This window comes from Abramis brama (assembly GCF_963993115.1).
Source record: "Abramis brama genome assembly, chromosome: 4".
Lineage (NCBI taxonomy): Eukaryota > Metazoa > Chordata > Actinopteri > Cypriniformes > Leuciscidae > Abramis > Abramis brama.
This window is the reverse complement of record NC_139966.1, coordinates 6,887,977-6,911,011: the sequence shown is the minus strand read 5'-3', so window position 1 is coordinate 6,911,011 and position 23,035 is coordinate 6,887,977. Positions and strand designations below refer to the sequence as shown.

General features: G+C 40.6%; 1 protein-coding gene across 2 annotated transcripts in view; it reads right to left on the bottom strand.

Annotated features, from left to right (window-relative positions):
- Positions 1–2,550: 2,550 nt before the first annotated feature.
- LOC311081605 (verrucotoxin subunit beta-like) overlaps positions 2,551–23,035 on the bottom strand; it is a 28,311-nt gene continuing 7,826 nt past the window's right edge. The window contains exon 4 of one of the 2 annotated variants that reach the window (XM_084112170.1): positions 2,551–7,143. In XM_084112170.1, coding sequence (XP_083968296.1) covers positions 6,083–7,143 — 1,061 coding nt within the window. In that variant the 3' untranslated portion in view covers positions 2,551–6,082. The remainder of the gene's footprint in view (positions 7,144–23,035) is intronic. The other variant, XM_084112169.1, reaches the window with a different exon arrangement.

Below are 23,035 nucleotides of genomic sequence, written 5' to 3'. Positions count from 1 at the left end.
CCATAGGGCTCTCCCACTCGCTTCCTGACACTTTTCATTGTCCTATTTGAATTAAAAAAAAACAAGGCTGTGCTATTGGCTTTGTAAATGTGTCCTGATCTATTTCTATTAATACGTTCCCTATAGAGGTCTGCGCTGGGCAGGATTTTCAGTCCTGCGTCCCCCGTTCCCGCAATATTCTGTCCCGTTCCGCAATAATGTGTAGTTTTTAGTCCTACTCCCGCCCGCATCTATAGCCTTATGTGCATCTCCCGCCCATGAAAGGCCGCAGGATAGGCAGGAGGGATGTTCAGTTTTGTGTTCTGTCTCACGAAAGAGGCACTTAAAAACTGAGAAAGACTGCCAGATGTTGTTTTACGCACATATTTCATTTGTGGAAGTGCAGTGAATCATCTGTTCCAGAGTTGTGCATAATACAGTGTGTTCTTGATTTTTCCAGGACGATATGATCTCGGTATGCCTGAGATGAAATGCGAGGCATGCAAAGCCACTTGTAGCGCTGGAGTGGATGACTTGGTCCGTAATGACTACTGGCCTGCTACCCTTCACTTTTCCACGGTGTACGCTACAGATGTGAAGAGTTGAAGATGGCAGCACCAGGACTGTCCTGCCAAGCATTTTTAAGAATGTTTGATCAACGAACTGTCCGCTTTGGCCGTGTGAGTATTAGTGGTGGGAATCACTAACAATTAGTACTAGTATTGACCAGTATCACAGAATGACTATGGTGACATTATCAACACATTGACTATTATAATTGGAGCATGTTGATGATATCAAGACAGAGATTCAGCTATACTCGATACATTGATAGAACATCATCTAAGATTCAAAGTCTTTGTGTAAAAACTACCGCTCAGTAAAAAATCGAAATTCGTACACTACATGTACAAAAGTATTGGAGCAATTTATCAACTCAGTCACTCAAAACATTAGACCTGTGTATAAGATCAAGTAGTGATGTCCTTGTCACATCCTAGTCATGCAGTTTGCATTCAGAAAAAAAGAAATAGGTCCATAAAGACATGGTTGGTTAAGTTTGCTGTGGGAGTTGAGGTTTTTTTTGGGACTTTGGTTGTAATGTTTTCTGTCCGTTACATACAAAGAGCCAAAAGATTTCCCATGATGCACTGGGCGGAGCGGCTGCCTGTGGAGGCTCGATGCTGGAGGATTTGGCGTCACCTTTGACCTTATTAACTTTAGTAACTTTAGTTAAAGTAACCTTTGCTGTGTCATATTGAAGGTCAATGTGTACCTTTCTTTCATTTAGATCTGAAGAACAAGCCTTATTTGATGGCATCTTCATTGCAAAAGGTGATGAAGTAGAGAGATTTGTGGATTACATTCATTCTACCACCAACCATGTAAACTTGTATAATATTTCTAAAAACACCACCAATAACATCTTACAGTTGACATTGTTTGGGTGAGTCCTGACTATTTATATCAACCTTTTTCCATGTTGTAGGTCTGGAAGAGGTGTCTGTGGAGGGGTCAGCTGCCAGGGAAACGTCTCAGAGATCCTCAAGTAAACTTGATGAGGAGGGACTTGAGCTTGCGGTCTGTCGACATGGAGTTTTTCTCGGCACTCTCAACATGTTCAGGGGAGAAATCTATGCTTATCCCCTCCACCTGCAGAACAAGCTGGCAAATAAGCCAATAAGTTTTTTTGCCATGGATGTAACCTGCAAGTACTGGCCCTACCTCAACAAAGTGGCAAACAGCTGCCCGGAGCTCCAGCACCTTCTTAGCATGAAACCATTCCTCTCAGTGTTTCATGCCAAAGCCCATGATTTTAAATGCGAGGTAAGAAAACATTAGCATGTCATTGACTGTCCCTGAACACCTGCAAAGGTATGTTGGCAGCTTTTAAGTATTTCCTTTAATAGGTTAAATGGAGTGGAGCTTGCCAGCAAGTTTTCTTTTATTGTAAATACCTTCTATTGTATGTTTTTGTAGGTATAACATTTTTCTTCTTTCGTTTCCTTTTTTTGTTATTTGAAGGCCACAAAACGCCTGGAAAGCCAACTTTAGGACCTGGAAAGCATGAGAATCCAGCTCAAGCTGAAGTTGAGGGCTGGGTCACTGATATTAAGGAGTGGGCAGAAGGTGAGAGTTATACTATTACTTCAATGTCTCAGTTCTGCAGAATAATGGGAGACATGCTTCTGCAAGTATTTACTGTTTTAAAATGAAATCATACATACACTGTTTTACTGGTCATGTACTTATACAATTAAAATTTTGATTTGAATTATTATTACCCATCATTTAAAGTCAACTTCATGTTATCAGGCCCATTTTTAATCTTTGAATATAGTCAATTTTATATAGTCAAATTTCAGCTTAAGAGGCAGTGTAGAGAGAAAAAAATATCTCTGATAGCCGAGGCACTCCTTAATTAAAATGTCTTTATTGTAAAAATGACATGTCCTAAATGGACAACTTTAAAATGCCCACGCGTAGCGGCATGGGGCCTTCTTCAGGGCATAGTGAAGCAGATAAAAAACTGATCTTATAATGACAAAGACACACAGGTAGAAGCAAACACACAGGTGCTGACAATCAGTATTGAAGGTCTGCAGGTAATTGCTAGGACACACCTCTCACACGGTTCTCAGCACTAAAGCTATAAGTCACAATAATAAACAGAAACACAGGCAACAAATAACATGCATATATATTCATAAATACCTCTCACATGGTTCTCAACACTGAAGCTGTTGGTCACAATAATAAACAAAGAAGCAACAGATACATTCATGCATATATTACTAGGGCACGCCTCTCACATGATTCTCAGCACTAAAGCTGTTGGTCACAATGTAAGCAAAAACACAAGCAACAGGTAGCATGCATATATTCATGCATACATATTCATGCATACATATGCATACACATATACATATACAATACATATGAAAAGTGAGTAGTCACAGGAAAGAACAATGTTCCAAAATCACAGAAAAGGTCTATAATCTATCTCCTCATTTAATCCTGGATAGTCCATTGCTTTGAAACTCCATATCCAAAAGGTTTCACGTTGCAATAACTGTTTTAAAATATCACCTCCACGTATTGATTTTTTAATAATTTCAATGCCCTGAATTCTCAAAGATGAAGGGTCACTATGGTGTATTTCTTTATAGTGTTTGGCCATAGGGTAATCTTCGTTATTGACTCGAATTGCGTATTTGTGTTCATAAAACCGCTCTTTTAGTTTTCTTTTAGTTCTGCCCACATAGAAACACCCACATGGGCATTGTAGGCGGTAAACCACATATTCAGAGTTACAGTTAATAAAACCATTAGTCTTAAATTCTCTCTGCGTTCTCAGATCACAAAAAGTCTTACTTTGAATAACACCCTCACAATGACTGCAAAATCCACAGTCAAATTTCAGCTTATCAGCCTATATATTGTTTTATATTTATTCATGCATATTTTAGTTAACTCGTTTACTCATTATTGTCAGTATCTATAAATGAACAGTATTTGCGCGCACCGTAACACAACACAGGCGCTAGAATCAGCGTGTTTTCAAGAGCGCAGGCTGGCCTGACCGCAGTTATTTAACCAGCACAATCACAGAGGCGTTTCCAAACACGACAGGCCTTTGCAACGTTTTTCACACAGGTTATGTTGTGACATTTGTTTCAGTGGAAAGTGACGACACTTGTGAGTGCATTAAAGTGTTTATTTTGTTTCTTCGCAATGTGACATCGCCACCTACTGGCCTGGCAGCAGAATACAGCGTTTTTAGTCGTTTTCACTGATCCGTGTGAACGGGGGTTTTGACAGCTTTATCGTCTGTCCAAAGGAAGAACTTTTCCATTTTTTGTACATCGTTGTCGTGTAAACGTTCCCTCCACTCTGTTGTAAAGATCATTAATTATTAAATGAGTTCAGGCTATAAAGCAGCTCTGCTGAAACAGCGATGCCGTCGATCAGCTCAGTTCAGCTCTTATCCTTGTTTAAAACAGTGTCTGATGAGATATTATCCTGTCCTTTAATTATTAATGAGAGAAAAGCAGTGGATGAGGATGAGGAGCAACAGAGGAAGAGGGACGAAGAGGATGGACAGACTATCACTGTACTCGAGAGATTGGCAGAAAAATAAATGTGAGGTTTTTAATATATCAAACGAAAGATAATAAAGCAATTTACAGTTGAAATACAACAGGAAAAAAAAAATTGACAGTAAAGAAAACAATGGATTAAAAGTAAACAAGAAAACAATTGTGTATTTTTAATGAAATCATATAAATGTACAATTAAAATGAATCATTTTAAAATAAAAGGTTACACTTCAGTCTGTTGTGTATAGTGAGGTTGTGTGTGTTTGGGTGCAGTCCCTCAGTTCTCAGTTCTCATGTTCCCTTGTTTTAATCATTAAATCCACTCCTCCGTCTCCGTCTCCTGCCTTTGCTCCTCGTTTCACAGAATGACTGACTGAGGATAACATACACAAGAGCAACAGGCTAACAGCGGCGAACAATCAAGTCTAATCACGGGGAAAACTTCAGAGAACTACAAACACACAACAGGAACAGCAGAACATAAGAGTCCAGGACACGTGCGACACGTTTCAGATCTGAGTTAAAGTAGGAGAAATATCCTGATTATCATAACCATCATATATGCTACCACTTTATAATCAGGTTCATCAGTTAACATTAGTTAACTAACTTAGTTAAGATGAACTAGGAGTGAACAATACTAATACAGCATTAATTAATATTAGTTCATATTAATTTCAACATTTACTAATACATTATCAACAGTGAAAGGTTGAATTTGTTAACATTAGTTAATGCACTGTGAACTAACATGAACAAACAATAAACAGCTGGATTTATACTAACATTAACAAAGATTAATAATTACTGTAACCAATTTATTGCTCATTGTTAGTTCATGCTAGTAAATACATTAACTAATGAACCTTATTGTAAAGTGTTACCATATATATATATATGGTAATACTTTACAATAAGGTTCATAATGTATTAACTAACATGAACTAACAATAAACGTGTGTGTGTGTGTGTGGTGTTTTAAATGCATTCATTGATTTAATTAACTTTACTTTTTTTCTTGTTCATACAGAATGAATAACTAGAATCAATGAAAGTAAAATAACAACATCCCAAAACAGCAGTTTGATACTTTCTGATCATTTGTGATACATGACATATTCATATTCAGCTCGTTCAATATAACATAAGTAAATTTTAGATGTATGATTTTCTCACAAGCCGTTCAGCAAAATAATACAGGTTTACATATACTGTACATCAGGTTTAGAAGATGAAGACCCTTTAAACTACTGTATTTTTCAAAGTATTGTAAGTATAATAAAAATGCATGCAGAGCATCTTAAGACAGAGTCAAATGTTTTAGTTTATAGTCGTAGTAATAGTAGATAAACGGTTAAAGTTTCACTTGAACAGATAATTCTTTACATTACTGAACAGGGCTCTTGGATCATAGGCTGGTATGTTTTCCAGTCTTCAGGAAGCACTTCTCCTCTGGACACCTTACTGATGATCTCTGCACTCTTCCTGACCTCCATCAAAGCCTGAATGCGATCTCGAAATCCAGTCCTGGCTTCTTGTTTCTCAGACTCGATCATCAGATCAATGTAGTCAGGAGTGGACAGAGGATTGGGCTTGAGGGCGATTTCCTCCAGACACTCCAAAGACTTTTGAGAACTTTCAATCAATCCAGTCACAATATCCTGGACAATCTCTAACTCCTTTTCAAGCTCTTCAAAGATCTTTTCTTTTGACATGACCTGTCCATGTGCATCCTCATATCGCCTTTTTAAATCCTGACAGGTTCCCTTTCTCTTTTCTGTGACATATTCCCATTTGTATTTCTGAGCAAAATGCACATTCCAGGCACACTTTCCTGGACACACCGTACACACTCCAGCTTTCATGACAATGCACTTATATCTATCTCTGTCATTTATACAAGTGCATTTGTCATTACATGTGAAGTGACACATCTGGCAGTTCATTAAGTAGTAGCCAGTTTTGCTTTCGTTCTGTTTTGGGACAGTTACTTCTACTTCATATTAATAATCCTTGTTTGCATCCATTTCCGCCTTGTGTTGCTCCAGAGCTGCTCTTGTCTTCTTGATTTCATCCAGTTTGATCAGACCAGCATTGATTTGGGGCTGAAGGCCTTTCACATGCACTTCAAGCTGCTGTCGCTCTTTCAGGACTTCCCGTGTCAGAGACAAGCTCTTGGTTTGCATCTTTATAAGGGATGTGAAGAACTTTCTCATGCTAGAAAATCCCAGCTTCCAGAACATCTTGTCAAAGTTGTCACAGTCAGACTCCTCATCGTCTGCAGATGTGTTATTGGTAGCAAACAGAGCAGAGTTGTTGAACTTGAAGTGCAGTGGCTCTCCAGACTCATTGGTAGAACAGGGAACCTCAGAGACTTTGATGGCCTCGAGAACAGGAGGTTTTTTCACATCTGCAAAGGTGACCATCACAAGGATGTTTTCAGCAATATCCTTCCCAAATATGGAAAGAATGGAGTCAAAGACGTATTTCTGTGTGTGTGTCAGACGGGCAAGTGAAGCCTGTACTACAAAACACATGGCATCAATGCGGTCGATCCCTCCACGGGCAGAAAAGAACTCCTGAATGTGCGTTGTGATTTTCTGGTCATGTGAAATTCCTCTGGTATCACCGAAGCCTGGTGTGTCCACAATGGTCAGAGAATATGGGACCTGGAAACCATCCCTGTAATTGATTTGATATGCCGTGATCTCTGGAGTCTGACTTTCAGCCTGGGATTTCTGCTTCCCTTCATCTACCAGCACAAACCGGAAGTCATCTTCCCATTGCACTCCCAGGATGTAGTTGATCATGCTGTTAATCAGAGTGGTTTTTCCTGCACCTGTGGCTCCGATCATCATGATGGTCTTGTTCTCTTTTCTGACGTTTTTCCCAAACGTTATTCTTCTGCAGAATCCATCACGGTTCTTCCACGCTTCAGACAGATGGAGTTTAAACATGGGCAGGTTTTCATTGCTTCCATTTTCTATTTTTCTGCTCCAGTTGTTCTTGATATCATGTGCAACACTTAAACTCTTTCCATCACTGTGGTCTTTTCTGCTGCTTGCTTAAAGAGAAACAATACAATAGTGTGAACATCCGGTCATCAATACAGTATAATTACTCAGTGTTCACACTGTGTAAGGCTGTACTGTATCTAGACTGAATCTGATGTCTTGTGTGAACAGCCTAATCTTTACACATGCTGTCATGACATGTTTCAAATGCATGTTACACAGTTTTGGATATTTAGCTGTTTTCCAAAAAATGTCAGACATTTTTAATTTCGAGATAATCTAAATCTTGAAGAGAAAATAAACAGATAATGATAAATAATAATAAAGCTAGTAGGTGATTTTCTGGCTCCTTGCAGACCTTGATAATCCTATTACAATACAACTACAAACGTCCCAAGGAAATCCTACAGGAACACCTGAGTTTTATGGAGATGGCCGTGACTGAAGGGACACACTGCCCGAATACTGTTTACAGGGTTCATACAGATTCTGCAAAATGAAATTGCAGGACTTTAAGCAGTACTTTTTTGGATTTCAAGGACTTCAATCAGCACTTATCAAACAATATCTTTATTTTATTTTATTGTTTTACTCAAATTACATATATATGGTATCTAATGTTTCATGTCATAGAGATCAGTCCATGACCAGCGCTGTCAGGCATGGGAAATCACCTTAACCATTGAAATGATATTGAAACTTTTTTTTTTTTTCCATGAATATATGATTGACTTGAAGAATCAAAGTTGTATTATATACTTATCATATAATATTAATATTAATATCATGCTCATTAATTAATATCATTAATATCATCATTAATATCATGCTCATAGCCATGCGAAATAGCATGCATAATTAGGGATGCGCCGATACCACTTTTTGCAGAACGAGTCTGATACCCATACTTTCATTTTTGGTGCTCGACGATACCGATTACCGTAACCGATCCCTGAATTATCACTGCATTTGTCATTTTTAAATGTATTAGTAGATAAACCAAAAGAATATAAATCATATTAGTTGGCTTAATTTGTTCATCAAATATATATTTCCTTCAGTTATTTCCATGCTTAATTAAGCCTGCTAAAATGCATTGTATGAGCTTCTGTTACTGTCACTGTTCATTATATTCCTCTATCATATTTTATCTGTCATTTAATAGCACAGCACATATTTAGAGCAGCTCCAGCAGGGCTCAGTGCTGAGGATCGGGTCAGCGGTTCAGATGTTGAGATACCAGTGAAATATCAATTATTTAATCCAAATTTGATACAGCAAAAACTACCAGCCTAATTAATGTGAATTTAAAACATTATTAAAGGTAAGTAAGCAGTCAGTAACAAAATAAGAGCAACTAATCAAATTACAATCATGACAAATAAATACAATAGAACAAAGAAAGGCTACAAATGAAATAAACCGTGTTTAGAGTTTTTCGGGTAGATCTAACAGGTACAGAAATATGAATAAAGTCATCAAATGTGAAAAAAATGCACATTCATTACTGTATAAATTAAATATAGATGGATATTTTTGTAAAGTTGAAAAGGGTAGCCTATTTAGTCAAGAGCAGTGAGTCATGTATTTGTCCTTTGTTTGATTAACACTGAAACACAGCATCAGGTTTATTAGACTGCTGTCCCTTTAAGACCGAACGCACCGACCCCATCTGAACATGACTACGGTCACTTGAGATATAACCGACTTTGTTTACTAGGATACTCGCTAAGACAGACTTTTTTACATAATTTAGTGTGAATTCGTCCGTACAAGCACAAGATGTGAAAGAGAATTTAATTCAGTATTCGCGCGCTGTCTGAGACGCTGGTTTGCGGCGCGTGCGCTTCAGATGTTTGCATTCATGAAACTTCTTGACCTGCACACGTCCTGTAATAATGTAGGGAACCACTCGTTATACATAAATCAGGTAACAGTTCATGTTTTACTTTACTTACATATACGATTTAGTTTTAATCCAAATAACACGTGCTGAGTGAACGATCAGCAATCAAGAGCATTCAACAGAAGTGCGCTCTCTCTCTCTCTCTCTCTCTCTCTCTCTCTCTCTCTCTCCTTCTCTCTCTCTCTCTCTCCTTCTCTCTCTCTCTCGTCAGTTAACATTATTAATAAGCTAACGTTACATGCTTAGTTTTATTTTCTTTGCCATTGATATCCGACTGAACTACAAACTTTCCACTGATGTCTGTTTAAAGGGATGTGCTCGACCAGCTCGCGCGTCTGTGCCGGTGCGCGCTCAATCCACTGCGTGTTTTCCTCTTATCAGCTCGCGCACCACAGCTATGTGTTACTGTACACATGCTGCCTGGTAGGCCTATCGGTTGTCGGAGCATTTTTACAAGTTCACGTGCTCGGTATCGGTGCTTCCCTATTTTTTAAAAAAAATTTTTTATTAATATGCAACAAAAACAAAACATACATAACAGCAGGTGACAGATACAAAAAAAAATACATACATAACAACCAACATGGTTTGTGTGAGTGTGTGCGCGTGCATGTGTGCGTGTATGCAAGTGTAATTGGGTGTGTGAGTGGAAGTAACTTTACAGATGTACAACAGACGTAATAAAAATTAATAAACACATAAAATACATATTTATGACAGTAATATTGATGAAGATAATATTAGTAAAAATAATAACTTGACGATGAGGAATAAATGATAATATAGTCTTATATAATAATTTAATAATACTAATATTAGTAGCAATAATAACAGCAATTAGACTTTTCATCAGGAATGAGGGGGAGGCCGGATGACAAGGAAGAGGAATAATGATAATAATAATAATAATAGTAACAATAACACTAACATTAGTAAGGCTATTACTAATATGGTATTAAAAGGCTGCCTCTGATCCCTCCTTGGCCACGGCATAAGCCAGACCCCCGCCCACGCCACACTACAATGGTCCACCAAGAAGAGGAGCTGCGCCCCCGACCCCCCCAAGAACACTCCCAACCTCCGTCCGCCACACACATTCGTACCCTAAATTATTATTATTATTTATTTTTTTTTTTCGTGATGGGCATATATGTATGTTTGCTAGTGTGTTGCAATAAAAAAGTGAGACAGGCAGTGTGGAACCAGCTCCATGCAAAGCCCAGGTCACCACGCCCATGCTACACTTGTCCTGCGTATGTTATTTAATATATATATACCTTACACCACTTGTTTAAGCTCCCAATCAATGTGTATGTATCTCATCTAATATGTGATGCATTAAAAAATCAAAAAAAAAAAATCTAACCTTTCATTGAAGTAAAAGAATTGAAAGTGGGGGGTAAATCACATTATAAAATAAATGCTTTTCTCCAAAACACGCTGGCCATAATTATTGGCTCCCTGTTATTAAATACTTTTTGCAACCTCCTTTTTCCAAGATAACAGAGAGTCTTCTCCTATAATGCCTGATGAGTTTGGAGAACACCTGACAAGAGATCAGAGACCATTCCTCCATGCAGAATCTCTCCAGATCCTTCAGATTCACAAGTTCATGTTGGCGCTTCTCCTCTTCAGTTCAGCCCACTCCTCCTCTATTCACCTTATTTTCCATGACAACAAGGGCGACACCATTACGCTCATTTTGTCATCTTACTTCCGGCTGAGCGGGACTTCAACTTCCGGCTGAAAGGACCTATGCTAGTTTCTATCGTAATTCTAAAGTTGTAACGGTAAAATATGTAAAGTATTATATGCTCAGTTAGGGGCTGCCATAACAATTGGATTAAGAGGATAGAACAATTTAACCAACGGTGTTACGAACACAATGTAGGCTAAAGCGATTGGAATGTTTTGGTGTACTTTATGATTTACACCACCACCACCACCTCAAGACGAGGAGCACCTGAGGAAATGGCGGAAGGCGCTAAACTTGAAGTGCTCACCCAAGCGCTCTTATGTGTGTTCGTACCATTTTATGGACGGGGAGCAGACTGACGAACGAACACCCTAACCCCGAGTACAGGCTCGGCTACGATGTTCTGGTAAAGAAGTCCCGCCGAGTGCTGAACAGGTTGTCAGATTCAGGTAAGCTAACTTACCTAACTGTTGTTACCCAACGTACCTATCTATGTGCTTGTTAGCCTAACGTTAGATGAAGTCCGTTCTATGAATACATTTAAGATTAGTAACGGGCCGTTCACAAAATACAACGAATCTTGCATGATTACCATTGGCCACCTATATGTCATATTTATTATATTTCGTTTACTTTGTGATATAGACCTAATTGGGTCTGAAATAAAGAATGAATGAATGAATATTCACGATAGTACAATATATTATGGTACATTACAGTCTTACAATAGCTCACATTATTCCTGTAAGGAGGCCAGCTAGCTACATCTCTCATTCAGATATTGATATTGACCTACGTAGAGTTAGGAGATTGTGTGTATACTGTCTCGTTTTTAATGCATCTCTCTTTTTCACACTGTTCTAAGTATGAGTGCATCATAAATTAATTCTCATGATCTATTTTAAGTACTAATGTATGAATGTTTATGGTTATATTATTTCCATAGATGCATCGATGGGCGTCAGTGTTGCAGTGGACAACTGTGAGGATGATCACAACCACAGGCCCCAGACCTGTGATGCAGACACACAATGGGAGGATCCATCTGTCTCTGACCACAACTACACTCCAAAATCTCAACTCAACCTGAAGCCACCTACATCCGAAATGAGAACACAATGCGTTGAGCCAGTGCCATAGTACATAACTCTGCTGAGAAAGACCACCTTTGTCAGCTCTACACAGGGTGGACATTGATGCATTCCGTTCAGTTGCCGAGCACCTTACCAGTTCACACACCAACAGCTTTCAGCTACACACTTGGGCTCCTGATGACTCTGATGAAGCTGCGTCTTAAAGGGTTAGTTCACCCAAAAATGAAAATTCTGTCAGTAATTACTCACCCTCATGTTGTTCCAACCCCGTAAGACCTTTGGTCTGTCTCACTCCATTTTTTTTTTTTTTTTGTGTTCCGAAGATGAACAAAGGTCTTACAGGGTTGAACAACATGAGGGTGAGTAATTACTGACAGAATTTTCATTTTTGGGTGAACTAACCCTTTAATTTATTGCAGGGTGATCTTGGTGAAAGGTTTGGTGTTTCTCAGTCCATTGTAAGCAAGGTGATTTCGCGCTGGCTTGACATCATGGAGGAGAAGTGTTTCAGAGAGCAGTTTCCAAACACAACATGTAGAGCACAATATATCAAAATATCACAAATGTATATATCGCAATGTGCATAATTTCTTTTAGCTTTAATAAGCTTTAATCAGTTTATATAATTCATACAGTGAAAAACTAATCAGTGTTTTACATTTACATTTGATTATTCAGTTTCTGTTGTTAATAACCCTAATGTAGGATAACCTGAACCCCTGAACCCCATGGTTTACACTGATGTTAAAATAACACTTCTTATATACAGTAAAACACTGATGTTCACTTTCACAAGTTGAAGGGATGTTTTCTTGTTACAAAAAGAATGTGAAACACATGTGTAGGTTATATAATTTTAAATCTAATTTGTTAATTTTATATACTTTAAGCATTATCGTATCACATATCGAATATCGCATTGTTTAATGAGTTATCGCATATCGCATTTTTCTTCAATATCGTGCTCTTAATAACTTTGTTTAGGCGATGAAGTAATGGCAGACAGAGGCTTCACCATTACCGATCTCCTCTATGAAAGGAAGGTGAAACTTGTCCTTCTTGTGAATCTTGTAAAACAGATTTTAACTGTTATGAATAGTTGTTTTTATAAACCTTTACAATGTGAGCAGATTTTACCTGTCAGTCATTTATTATAAAACAATATAATGTAAGCTCTGTAGATTCCCCTTAAAACTTAAATGAATTAAGTCTTCTAGTTAGAAAGAATAAGTCACGGTCAAGTTTGCAAATGAATACCATCATCTTGGTTTATTACTTATGAAATGTAATGGTGAAATGTATCTACATGAAGGTCAGTAGAAGGTGTCTCTAGCTTCCTGAAAACATCAAACACTTCTTACAACTGATTTTATACAACTTATTTAATCATTCATATTTAACCAATTACCTAATCTCCTATCCTTAAATATTCTCATTCCTTCTTATTTACAAATAATTTTCTGACAGGACGAAGTAGTTAAATATGTCCCCATAGGTTACCTCTGGCCACGTTAACAATGACGATGGATGAGACAATATGAGACCAACTGATCGTCGTATGAAGTTTTCTCAGTGCTCCCAATTTAAAACATTTACGGTATTAACGTTATTTGTCATTTTGATAAAGTTTTGGCTAACTATAAACAATCTTCTAACTACTGAAATAGCTACCGGATGTGCCGTGTCAGTTTAGCGGAAGTCGGATGACAAAATGCGGAAGCGCGAAGTATTAAAAGTGGGCGGGGCGGAATAAGGTGAATAGGGTTCAGGTCAGGGAACTGGGACGGTCATGGCAGAAGCTTCATTTTGTGCTCAGTTACCCATTTTTGTGTTGATTTTGATGTTTGTTTTGGACTGTTGTCCTGATGGAAGATCCAACCACGGCCCATTATAAGATTTCTAACAGAGGCCGTCAGATTTTGATTTTTTTATCTGTTGGTATTTGCTAGAATCCATAATACTGAACAAGATGTCCAGGACCTCCAGCAAATAAATAGGCCCACAACATATAAGATCCAGCAGTGTATTTAACCGTAGACATGGGGTACTCTTCATCCCTGTTTGCACCAAACACATCTGCTGGGTTTGCTGCCAAAAAGCCCTTTTTTTGTTTCATCTGACCACAGAATCCGGTCCCTTTTGAAGATCCAGTCATGTCTGATAACTGAATATGCTGGAGTTTATTTTTGGAGGAGCAAGGAGGATTTTTCTTGAAACCCTCCCAAACAACTCAAACTTTGGCCACTCAAACACTCCTCCTCACCGTACAATATAGACACACGACCTCTTCCTGGCAGATTCGTCTCATCTTTAGTTGATTATAACTTCCTAATTATTGCCCTGATGGTCAAAGTGGGGATTTTCAATTCTTTAGCTATTTTCTTACAGCCACTTTCTATTTTGTGATGCTCAACAATCTTTTGCTACGCATCAGAACTATATTCTGTGGTTTTACTCATTGTGATGGATGATTAACAGGGTTCCTGCAGGTTTCAGTAAGTCAAATTTAAGACCTTTTTAAGACATTTTAAGACCAAAAAGATTGAAATTTAAGACCTACATGGCGCATAACCAAAAAAAATTAAATTAAAAGAATTCTGAAAAAAATATTTTTATTTCAATGAATTCAGTAATTGAAAAAGCATTAATTTAATTTACAGACAAAGCAATCACATTAGTAACCTTCCACACCCAACAACATGCCAAATGCCCAAAACCTTAGGCCTAAAATGAAAATAGGCTAAAACAAACTTGCCCTCTAATAGAATATATTTCATCTCATATTTATTTACATTACGAAGCAGCATATTAATAGCCTAATAGAGATTGAACAGGCTTTAGAGATTATTTTAGAAAATTGTAGTTTGCATATTATACTGTAAAAACCATAATTATAGCTGATTTAAGTTGATCATAACTAGAGATGAAATGGCATGAACATTTATTTTCACGATTATTATGAAATCAATTTACCGAGTTTGTCGAAACCCCGCAAATAACAAATAAAATTATCAATATGCAAGTTTTGTTTACATAAACATCAAAATACTATTAAAAATGATGGCCAGATTTTAAAGTAGTGTCTTGCAACATGTTATCTACTAATATGTACAAGTTCAAATAAAGTTTTTACAAAAATGGTTTTATAAAAAGATAAACCTCACATATTTTTTTATAATACTATTATAAATTATAATATTTTTTAATATTTTTATAATAAGTCAAAAAAGATTAATTACTGACATTTACAATGCACATCCGCTTATCTAATATTATTAATAACATTTGGTCTGATTTTCCTGTGGCGTCTGTCGTTGCTAAGCAACCATACAACGCACTCTCCACAGCAACAAGGAAGATGTTTTCCATCTGGCTGCGGGTGGAAAAAAATTGCGCGTTGCTTCAATAGCTTGTTTGCATATGACGTCACGTCACTGCGTTGCCATGGCGCGAAATGCAGATGGAGGGCAGGAAGTGATTTGTTACATTTAGGAAGCACTATAACAAACTCAAAATGCCGATGTTTTGCGTCGTTTATGGTTGCTCAAATCGATTAAATCATGAGGAGTTTTATCGTGTACCAAAAGTTGTTGTTCATAAGGGGGAAAATGCATGAAATTGACCGAAAAACGCCGGAAAAAAATTACTTGCAAACCTACGTCTGCGGTCGGGAGGAGCCGAATCGTAAAACGCCCGTGTGTGCAGTGATCAGTTCGTCAAAGGTGAATTAATACAACTTATGTGGATGTTTGTGTAATGTTTGTGTTTGTGTCTTTTCTTTGAGTTTGTAAGTTACCCCTGTAACTGAAGACAAATGTAACGTTACAGGCAAATCTTTCAATTCAGTTGAAAAATCGCTCCTCTTCATAACGTAAGGATCACGTCCAACATATGTTTACATTTTTTGTTATATTTTTCGCTTGTAATAGCGTCTAAAGTAGTACAGTTCGGACTTTCCTCCATCTCGTCCATTCCGCTCTTCACTTCCTGCCCTCCATCTGAATTTCGCGCGTCATCACAATCACGTGACTGCAAACCACCAATAGCGCTTGCCTCATGCCCACATTTTAATAAACTCGAGCACACAAAAAGACGCGGTATGTGAACTGCCTGTTGGCGAGCGACCTCATATCAAGCCTCGGGCTACTGGTAGCAGGCGAGCGAGCTCCGCTTTGTAGGCTAACTTGTGTTGTGTTGAAGGCATCACGTGTTCACAGTACTGTGTGCCCCGGGGCTGCATTACATTCTCAATTATTGGTTCCGCCACTCTTTATATATACTACGTTATTTAATCAAAATAATCGTGGTTGACAAATGAAACTTTTGAGGAAAAATACAATACGGAGAAGTTACATACAGCACAATTTTTAAGACCCCGACATCAAAATTCAAGACTTTTTAAAGACTTTTTAAGGTATTATTTCCAAATTAATAAATTCAATGCTTTTAAGGCTTTTTAAGACCCCGCGGGAACCCTGGATTAAGGGGATTTGGCCTTTGTGTTTCCTCATATTTAAACTCCTGTGAAACAAGAAGTCATAGCTGGACAATTTCATGTTCCTAGTCACCCTGGTGTGCTAAATAAAGGTAAATATTAATGGGAATATACTTCAGAGATATTTTACTCGTAAAACATTCTAGGGGTGCCAATAATTGTGGCCGACGTGTTTTGGAGAAAAACATTTAATTTATAATGTGATTTACCCCCCACTTTCAATTCTTTTACTTCAATGAAAGGTTAGATTTTTGATCATATTTACCAGGGGTGCCATTAATTCTGACCACCACTGTAGCATAAATAATTTAGCTTAAATATTTAAATTATACTGCAGAACATATTAAACAGTATCAAACTAGCTTCAACATGACTTGACATGGACTTGGGCAGCAATTTACACGATAATTCCATTATTATTCAAATGACAGTAACTGAATACACAGAATATTAAAGTTTGAACAGCACAGAATGTAAAACAGATAACTTACTTCTTAATCACTCACAGAAACAACACACATGCAGCAGTGCATTTTGTGCAAGAAAACAAGTCAGTCTCTTCACCTGTGTATATAGACTCTGACACTGGTTCAGAAATGCCCTGACTTGTCCATGCCCGCTCAAGCACCAACAAAGTCACATTCATAAAGATTCCTCCAGGGGGCGTTGTTGGGCTTTCGTACAGGTGTATGTCATGGTTCTATTGTCAACTATTGTTCTATAGGAGAAAACGCCTTTTGTGTCTCACGGCAAACAAACTAAATATTACAAAATGGTTAAACGATTAAAGAAATGTTATTCATTTTACGGTTTTAAAGTGTAGTCTTGTTTAACATCATGTAATAATCCTCTGAAATGAGTTTGCAGCAGAAGTCACAAACAGAGCGAAATTTTATTATTTCTTATTAAGTAAATGAGTAAACTGCAATTAATACATGAGACTGAAAACATAATTGATAAGACAATTAAATGCAATAGAGTCAAAACATTAATGCCACTATTTTAATATTCATAAATAGGAATACGTACAAATTTGTATATCAGTTGTTAATACGTAAATATTTTACATTTTAGTGCTATAAATACGTCAGTATTATACATTTCTCTGTATTAAAACGTAAATTAATGTACGTGTAGTAGTACTACACTTTATGTAAAAATACACACGTATTCTCATGAGATCACGCTGCATTGAAGCTTGAATTTGTTGTCAGACGTTAATTTATAGATTTTATTTTCCTGTGGTTAGTTCAATTACTTCCTTTACAATGAACTTCTGTATGCTTTGCATTTATTAAGAGTAATTGAAGAGTTCAGATGCAAAAGCCTCTAAGTGCCATCTGAAATTTTCTTCTAGAATGATCATTTTAATCAAGCTCGTATATTTAAGTTCAACAATTTCACTTAAATGGCAATGCAAATGACCTATTAATCAGGCATGTACTGGCCATCGGGACTACCGGGAGATTCCCGGTGGGCCGCGGTCTGTGTGGGCTGGTGCGTGATGTATTTTGTTTTTAAATCATTATTAATCGTCAATATATTCTTAAGTATATTGTTGTATAGTCCAATTCCAGGCTTATGTGTCTCTCTCATTGGCCGCATGAAGCTGATGCGAGCTGCGAGACTGACAGGTATGTTAAACGTGTGATGAGCACATGTGACATGTTCACTGAGCATTGGCCAATCAGAATCAAGTTATAGACTTGCAAAGCGGCCGCTTTACAACTGCAGCGAATAGCCTACTGATGTGATGATGTGCAACGATGATCAAATCTCTAAACGTAAAGGAGGGGCCGATAAGTTGAGAGAAAAAAAAAAACGACAAGCACTTGAGGCCACCAAATGTGTGAAAATAAATGAATTATTTGCTAGAAGCCCGGCAAAAGACTTCATTGAAGATTTCAGCAGGGCGGGCCTGACTGCTGAGGTGAGACGGACATCTAATGATACACATACTGCATTATTTTGTTTCAAAGTTAAGAAATTGCAGCTGTAATAGGCCACCACTCACTGATCTATATAAATGACATTTATATACATCAGATCAGTGCTGCCACTGTATAATCTCACTGCTATTAAAAATAGCTTGATTAGTTTTCGTGCGCATGAAACAGTGCGTGAGTTATCTTTTGCATCTTCTTTGCGCCCGAATAGATAAATTCACACACAATTGTCAAAATAACTTTCTTGGTGAGAATAAGTGTGTAATCAATCGAGAAAAAAATCCCTTAAAGTGACAGGCAGCGCCGCAGCAGCCTTATAACTGCCGCCTAAACGATTACCGAATTTGACTAGAATTGTAATGAGACGCGTTTGTAAACCAAAATCAATTTTGATTTTGTTCCGCCAAAATAAAAGCTTGATGCAGTTTCCATTGAAGGGTTACAAATTTTAAATCTATTTCAAATATGCTTCCATACATAACATCATGGTAAAGAATATTGTATTTAGCGTTTAAGGTTGAGATAATGATTCTGCTCAGCAAAGTTGCAATTCCTGTTTTCTCCTTATTGTCTTTAATGGCTCTTGAAGTCCCAGTTTCACTCAGAGCCACAGTCCAGACGTTGAATCGTTAGGCTGATTGGATTAGCACATATGCGTTTGAATGGTTATGCTGATTGGATTGAGACTGGTAACACACTGGAGTCAGGCAGGTTCCTTAACCTGTATACTTAATTTGCATGCTTTGTTCAACCTCAATGTAAATCCCTCCCCCTAAATGTCTATAAATTTGCAAGGCAACTGTCTTGAGTTAGACTTGATGATGATGAACTACAGACTTGATGAACTACTGTCACAGTGTCTGGTTGTGTTCCCCGGGTACCCACTAGATGTCCTCCTTACCCCCACGGTGTCTTGCACTAGGAACTTCATCTCCCACAATTCTGTCTGTGATTTGCACCCAGGTGTCTGTATTTTGTATCACCAGCTGTCTCTTGTTATCCCCTTGTCATTCATGTATATAAGCCCTGTTTGTCTTGTGTTCTTTGTGAATCAATGTTTAACGTTACACCGCGTCTGTTGCCCGAGTTTTGTCCTGCCTTGTCCTGCCTTGTCCTGCCTTGTCCTGCCTTGTCTGTTTCTTGTTTTTGTTATTTGCCTACCTGGATTCTGACCTTTGCCTGTTTTGGATTTCGCTTTTTGGATTACCCTTTTGATATTAAACACCTCACTTTGCTGCACTTTGGGTCCTGTGCTTATTACCTTGGCGGTCGTGACAGATTGATTCACCCTCTAGGATCCAAGCAGTATGAGCGCCCGCCGCAATTTCCCCGCTGTCAGAGGGGAACAAGGAGGACCATCAGCACCAGAACCTAGAATGAGCATTTTTGAATGCTTTGCACTGTGGGCTCCGATTATGGAGGAGAGAATGGCGGTCAACTCCCCTGAGCCACAGCGCAAGAACACCGGGCAAACCAAGTCGGTTAAGGTTCCCCCCCGTGAACATTCTTTCGTGGGGACCCGCCTGGTAAAGTTTCGCGGTACCCGCGGAGGTCGCAGAGGAGGTGGAGGTGAGCGGGAGGAGATCCCGTTCCATTACCCGTTCTGGCCGCACATCGATCCAGAGGTTCCCCCGCAGCGGGCTCCACCTAGTCCAGAGCCGTCCACTCACCATCAGAGACGGCGGAGGAGGAGGAAACCTCTCGGCCTCGACCACGGGTCCGAGATGATGCCCGTACAGCCTGCTGTCACGCCAGAGACTGTTCACGTCACATCTGCCCAGCCAGAGACGGTTCACATCACGTCTGCCCAGCCAGAGACTGTTCACGTCACGTCTGCCCAGCCAGAGACTGTTCACGTCACGTCTGCCCAGCCAGAGACTGTTCACGTCACGTCTGCCCAGCCAGAGACTGTTCACGTCACGTCTGCCCAGCCAGAGACTGTTCACGTCACGTCTGCCCAGCCAGAGACTGTTCACGTCACGTCTGCTGAGCCGGTGTCTTCGGACAAGATGGCCGCCGCCGAAAGTGTTCCCGTCACGTTTACCGAGCCGGTGTCCATGGACAAGATGGCCGTACAGCCTGTGTCTGAGCCGGTGGTGTCTGTTCCAGAGTCGGTGGTGTCTGTTCCAGTCCCTGAGCCGGCAGTGTATGTTTCTGAGCCGGTGGTGTCTGTTCCAGTCTCTGGGCCGGAGCCAGTGTCTGTTCCTGAGTCGGAGCCAGTCTCTGTTCCTGAGCTGGAGCCAGTGTCTGTTCCTGTGTCTGTGTCTGTGTCTGTTCCTGTTCCTGAGCCTGAGCCGGTGACATCTATTCCTGAGCCCTCAGTGACCGCGACACTGGCCATTATGGCCACAGCCGTGTGGTGTGTGTGGGCTGCGCGCACGCTTGGACCGGTGGTGTCTGTTCCAGGGCCAGTGGTGCCAGTTCCAGTGCCTGAGCCGGTGGTGCCAGTTCCAGTGCCCGAGCCGGTGGTGCCAGTTCCAGTGCCCGAGCCGGTGGTGCCAGTTCCAGTGCCCGAGCCAATGGTGCCTGAGCCGGTGGTGCCAGTTCCAGTGCCTGAGCCGGTGGTGCCAGTTCCAGTGCCAGAGCCGGTGGTGCCAGTTCCAGTGCCCGAGCCGATGGTGCCTGAGTCGGTGGTGCCAGTTCCAGTGCCTGAGTCGGTGGTGCCAGTTCCAGTGCCTGAGTCGGTGGTGCCAGTTCCGGTGCCTGAGTCGGTGGTGCCAGTTCCAGTGCCATTTCCGGTGGTGCCAGTTCCAGTGCCATTTCCGGTGGTGCCAGTTCCGGTGGTGCCAGTTCCAGTGCCTGAGCCGGTGGTGCCAGTTCCAGTGCCCGAGCCGGTGGTGCCGGTTCCAGTGCCCGAGCCGGTGGTGTCTGTTCCAGTTCCTGAGCCGGTGGAGTCTGTTCCAGTTCCAGTGCCTGAGCCGTTGGTGCCAGTTCCAGTGCCTGAGCTGTTGGTGCCAGTTCCAGTGCCAGTTCCGGTGGTGCCAGTTCCAGTGCTTGAGCCGGTGGTGCCAGTTCCACCGTCCGAGGGGTCGTCTCCGCCGTGGCCGCCCGAGGGGTCGTCTCCGCCGTGGCCGCCCGAGGGGTCGTCTCCGCCATGGCCGCCCGAGGGAAAGTCTCCGCCCTGGCCGCCCGAGGGAAAGTCTCCGCTCTGGCCGCCCGAGGGAAAGTCTCCGCCCTGGCCGCCCGAGGGAAAGTCTCCGCCCTGGCCGCCCGGGGGAAAGTGTCCGCCCTGGCCGCCCGAGGGGTCTTCTCCGCCCTGGCCGCCCGAGGGGTCTTCTCCGCCCTGGCCGCCCGGGGGGTCTTCTCCGCCCTGGCCGCCCGAGGGGTCTTCTCCGCCCTGGCCGCCCGAGGGGTCTTCACCGCCCTGGCCGGCCGAGGGGTCTTCACCGCCCTGGCCGCCCGAGGGGTCTTCACCGCCGTGGCCGTCCGAGGGGTCTTCACCGCCGTGGCCGTCCGAGGGGTCTTCACCGCCGTGGCCGCCCAATGGACTGTTCGCTTTGCCCCGACCACCCGATGGACTGTTCGCTTTGCCCCGACCACCCGATGGATTGTTCGCTTGGCCCCGGCCACCTGAGAGACTTTTGGTTTTCCCCTGTTTCCCCATCCTATTGTCCATGTTTCCCTGGCCCCTGTCTTATCCTAGTTCCCCCGTGTTTGTTCCCCTGCATGGACCTGGTCCCCCGTCCCTCCCCTGGATCCTCCACCGTGTTACCTCCCTCCTGATCTCTTGGTTTGTTCTGTGTTCCGTCTTGGAGTGTCTGGGAGCCACTCCGTAGAGAGGGGGTCATGTCACAGTGTCTGGTTGTGTTCCCCGGGTACCCACTAGATGTCCTCCTTACCCCCACGGTGTCTTGCACTAGGAACTTCATCTCCCACAATTCTGTCTGTGATTTGCACCCAGGTGTCTGTATTTTGTATCACCAGCTGTCTCTTGTTATCCCCTTGTCATTCATGTATATAAGCCCTGTTTGTCTTGTGTTCTTTGTGAATCAATGTTTAACGTTACACCGCGTCTGTTGCCCGAGTTTTGCCCTGCCTTGTCCTGCCTTGTCCTGCCTTGTCTGTTTCTTGTTTTTGTTATTTGCCTACCTGGATTCTGACCTTTGCCTGTTTTGGATTTCGCTTTTTGGATTACCCTTTTGATATTAAACACCTCACTTTGCTGCACTTTGGGTCCTGTGCTTATTACCTTGGCGGTCGTGACAACTACAGACTCGGAAGAATAAATCTCTTCTGCTTATAAGATCCATCTCAAGTCTCCTGGTTTTTGCTTCGATGAAGGAATAAAAAGTTCCCAACACCATCAAAATAAAAGATCATGTGCTTATCACTTTCAAGTAGAAATTAGTACAAAACTAATTATGAAAGTTTCCTTTATTTCTCAGTGCAATTTGTTTTACAATATATGACTATTACTGCCATGGGATTAATATTATAACTATCATTAGTGTAATGCAGACAGACTAACTAAAAGATGATTGAGTTTTTCTTTGTTCAATTTGCACACTGAATATGGGTTGGAGCTTTTAATTTAGAACTCTCAAACTGCACCAGATTGATGAATTTAACATTAAAATGCACAAAATTTTATTACGGGGGTGGGGGTGGGGGTAAAACCCACCCCAGTTTTACTAAAAATCCTGTGAGAAACACTGGTATTGCTTTGTCAGTGCAGCTTATAGCTTGTTTTAGGATTCATCACTGTGGAGTATAGTTTTTTTTTTTTTTTGTAAATTTCTTTTAATAAACGACAATTTTTTTATTTTATTTCATCTGTTAACTCTCGCTCGTTCCTACTCACTCAT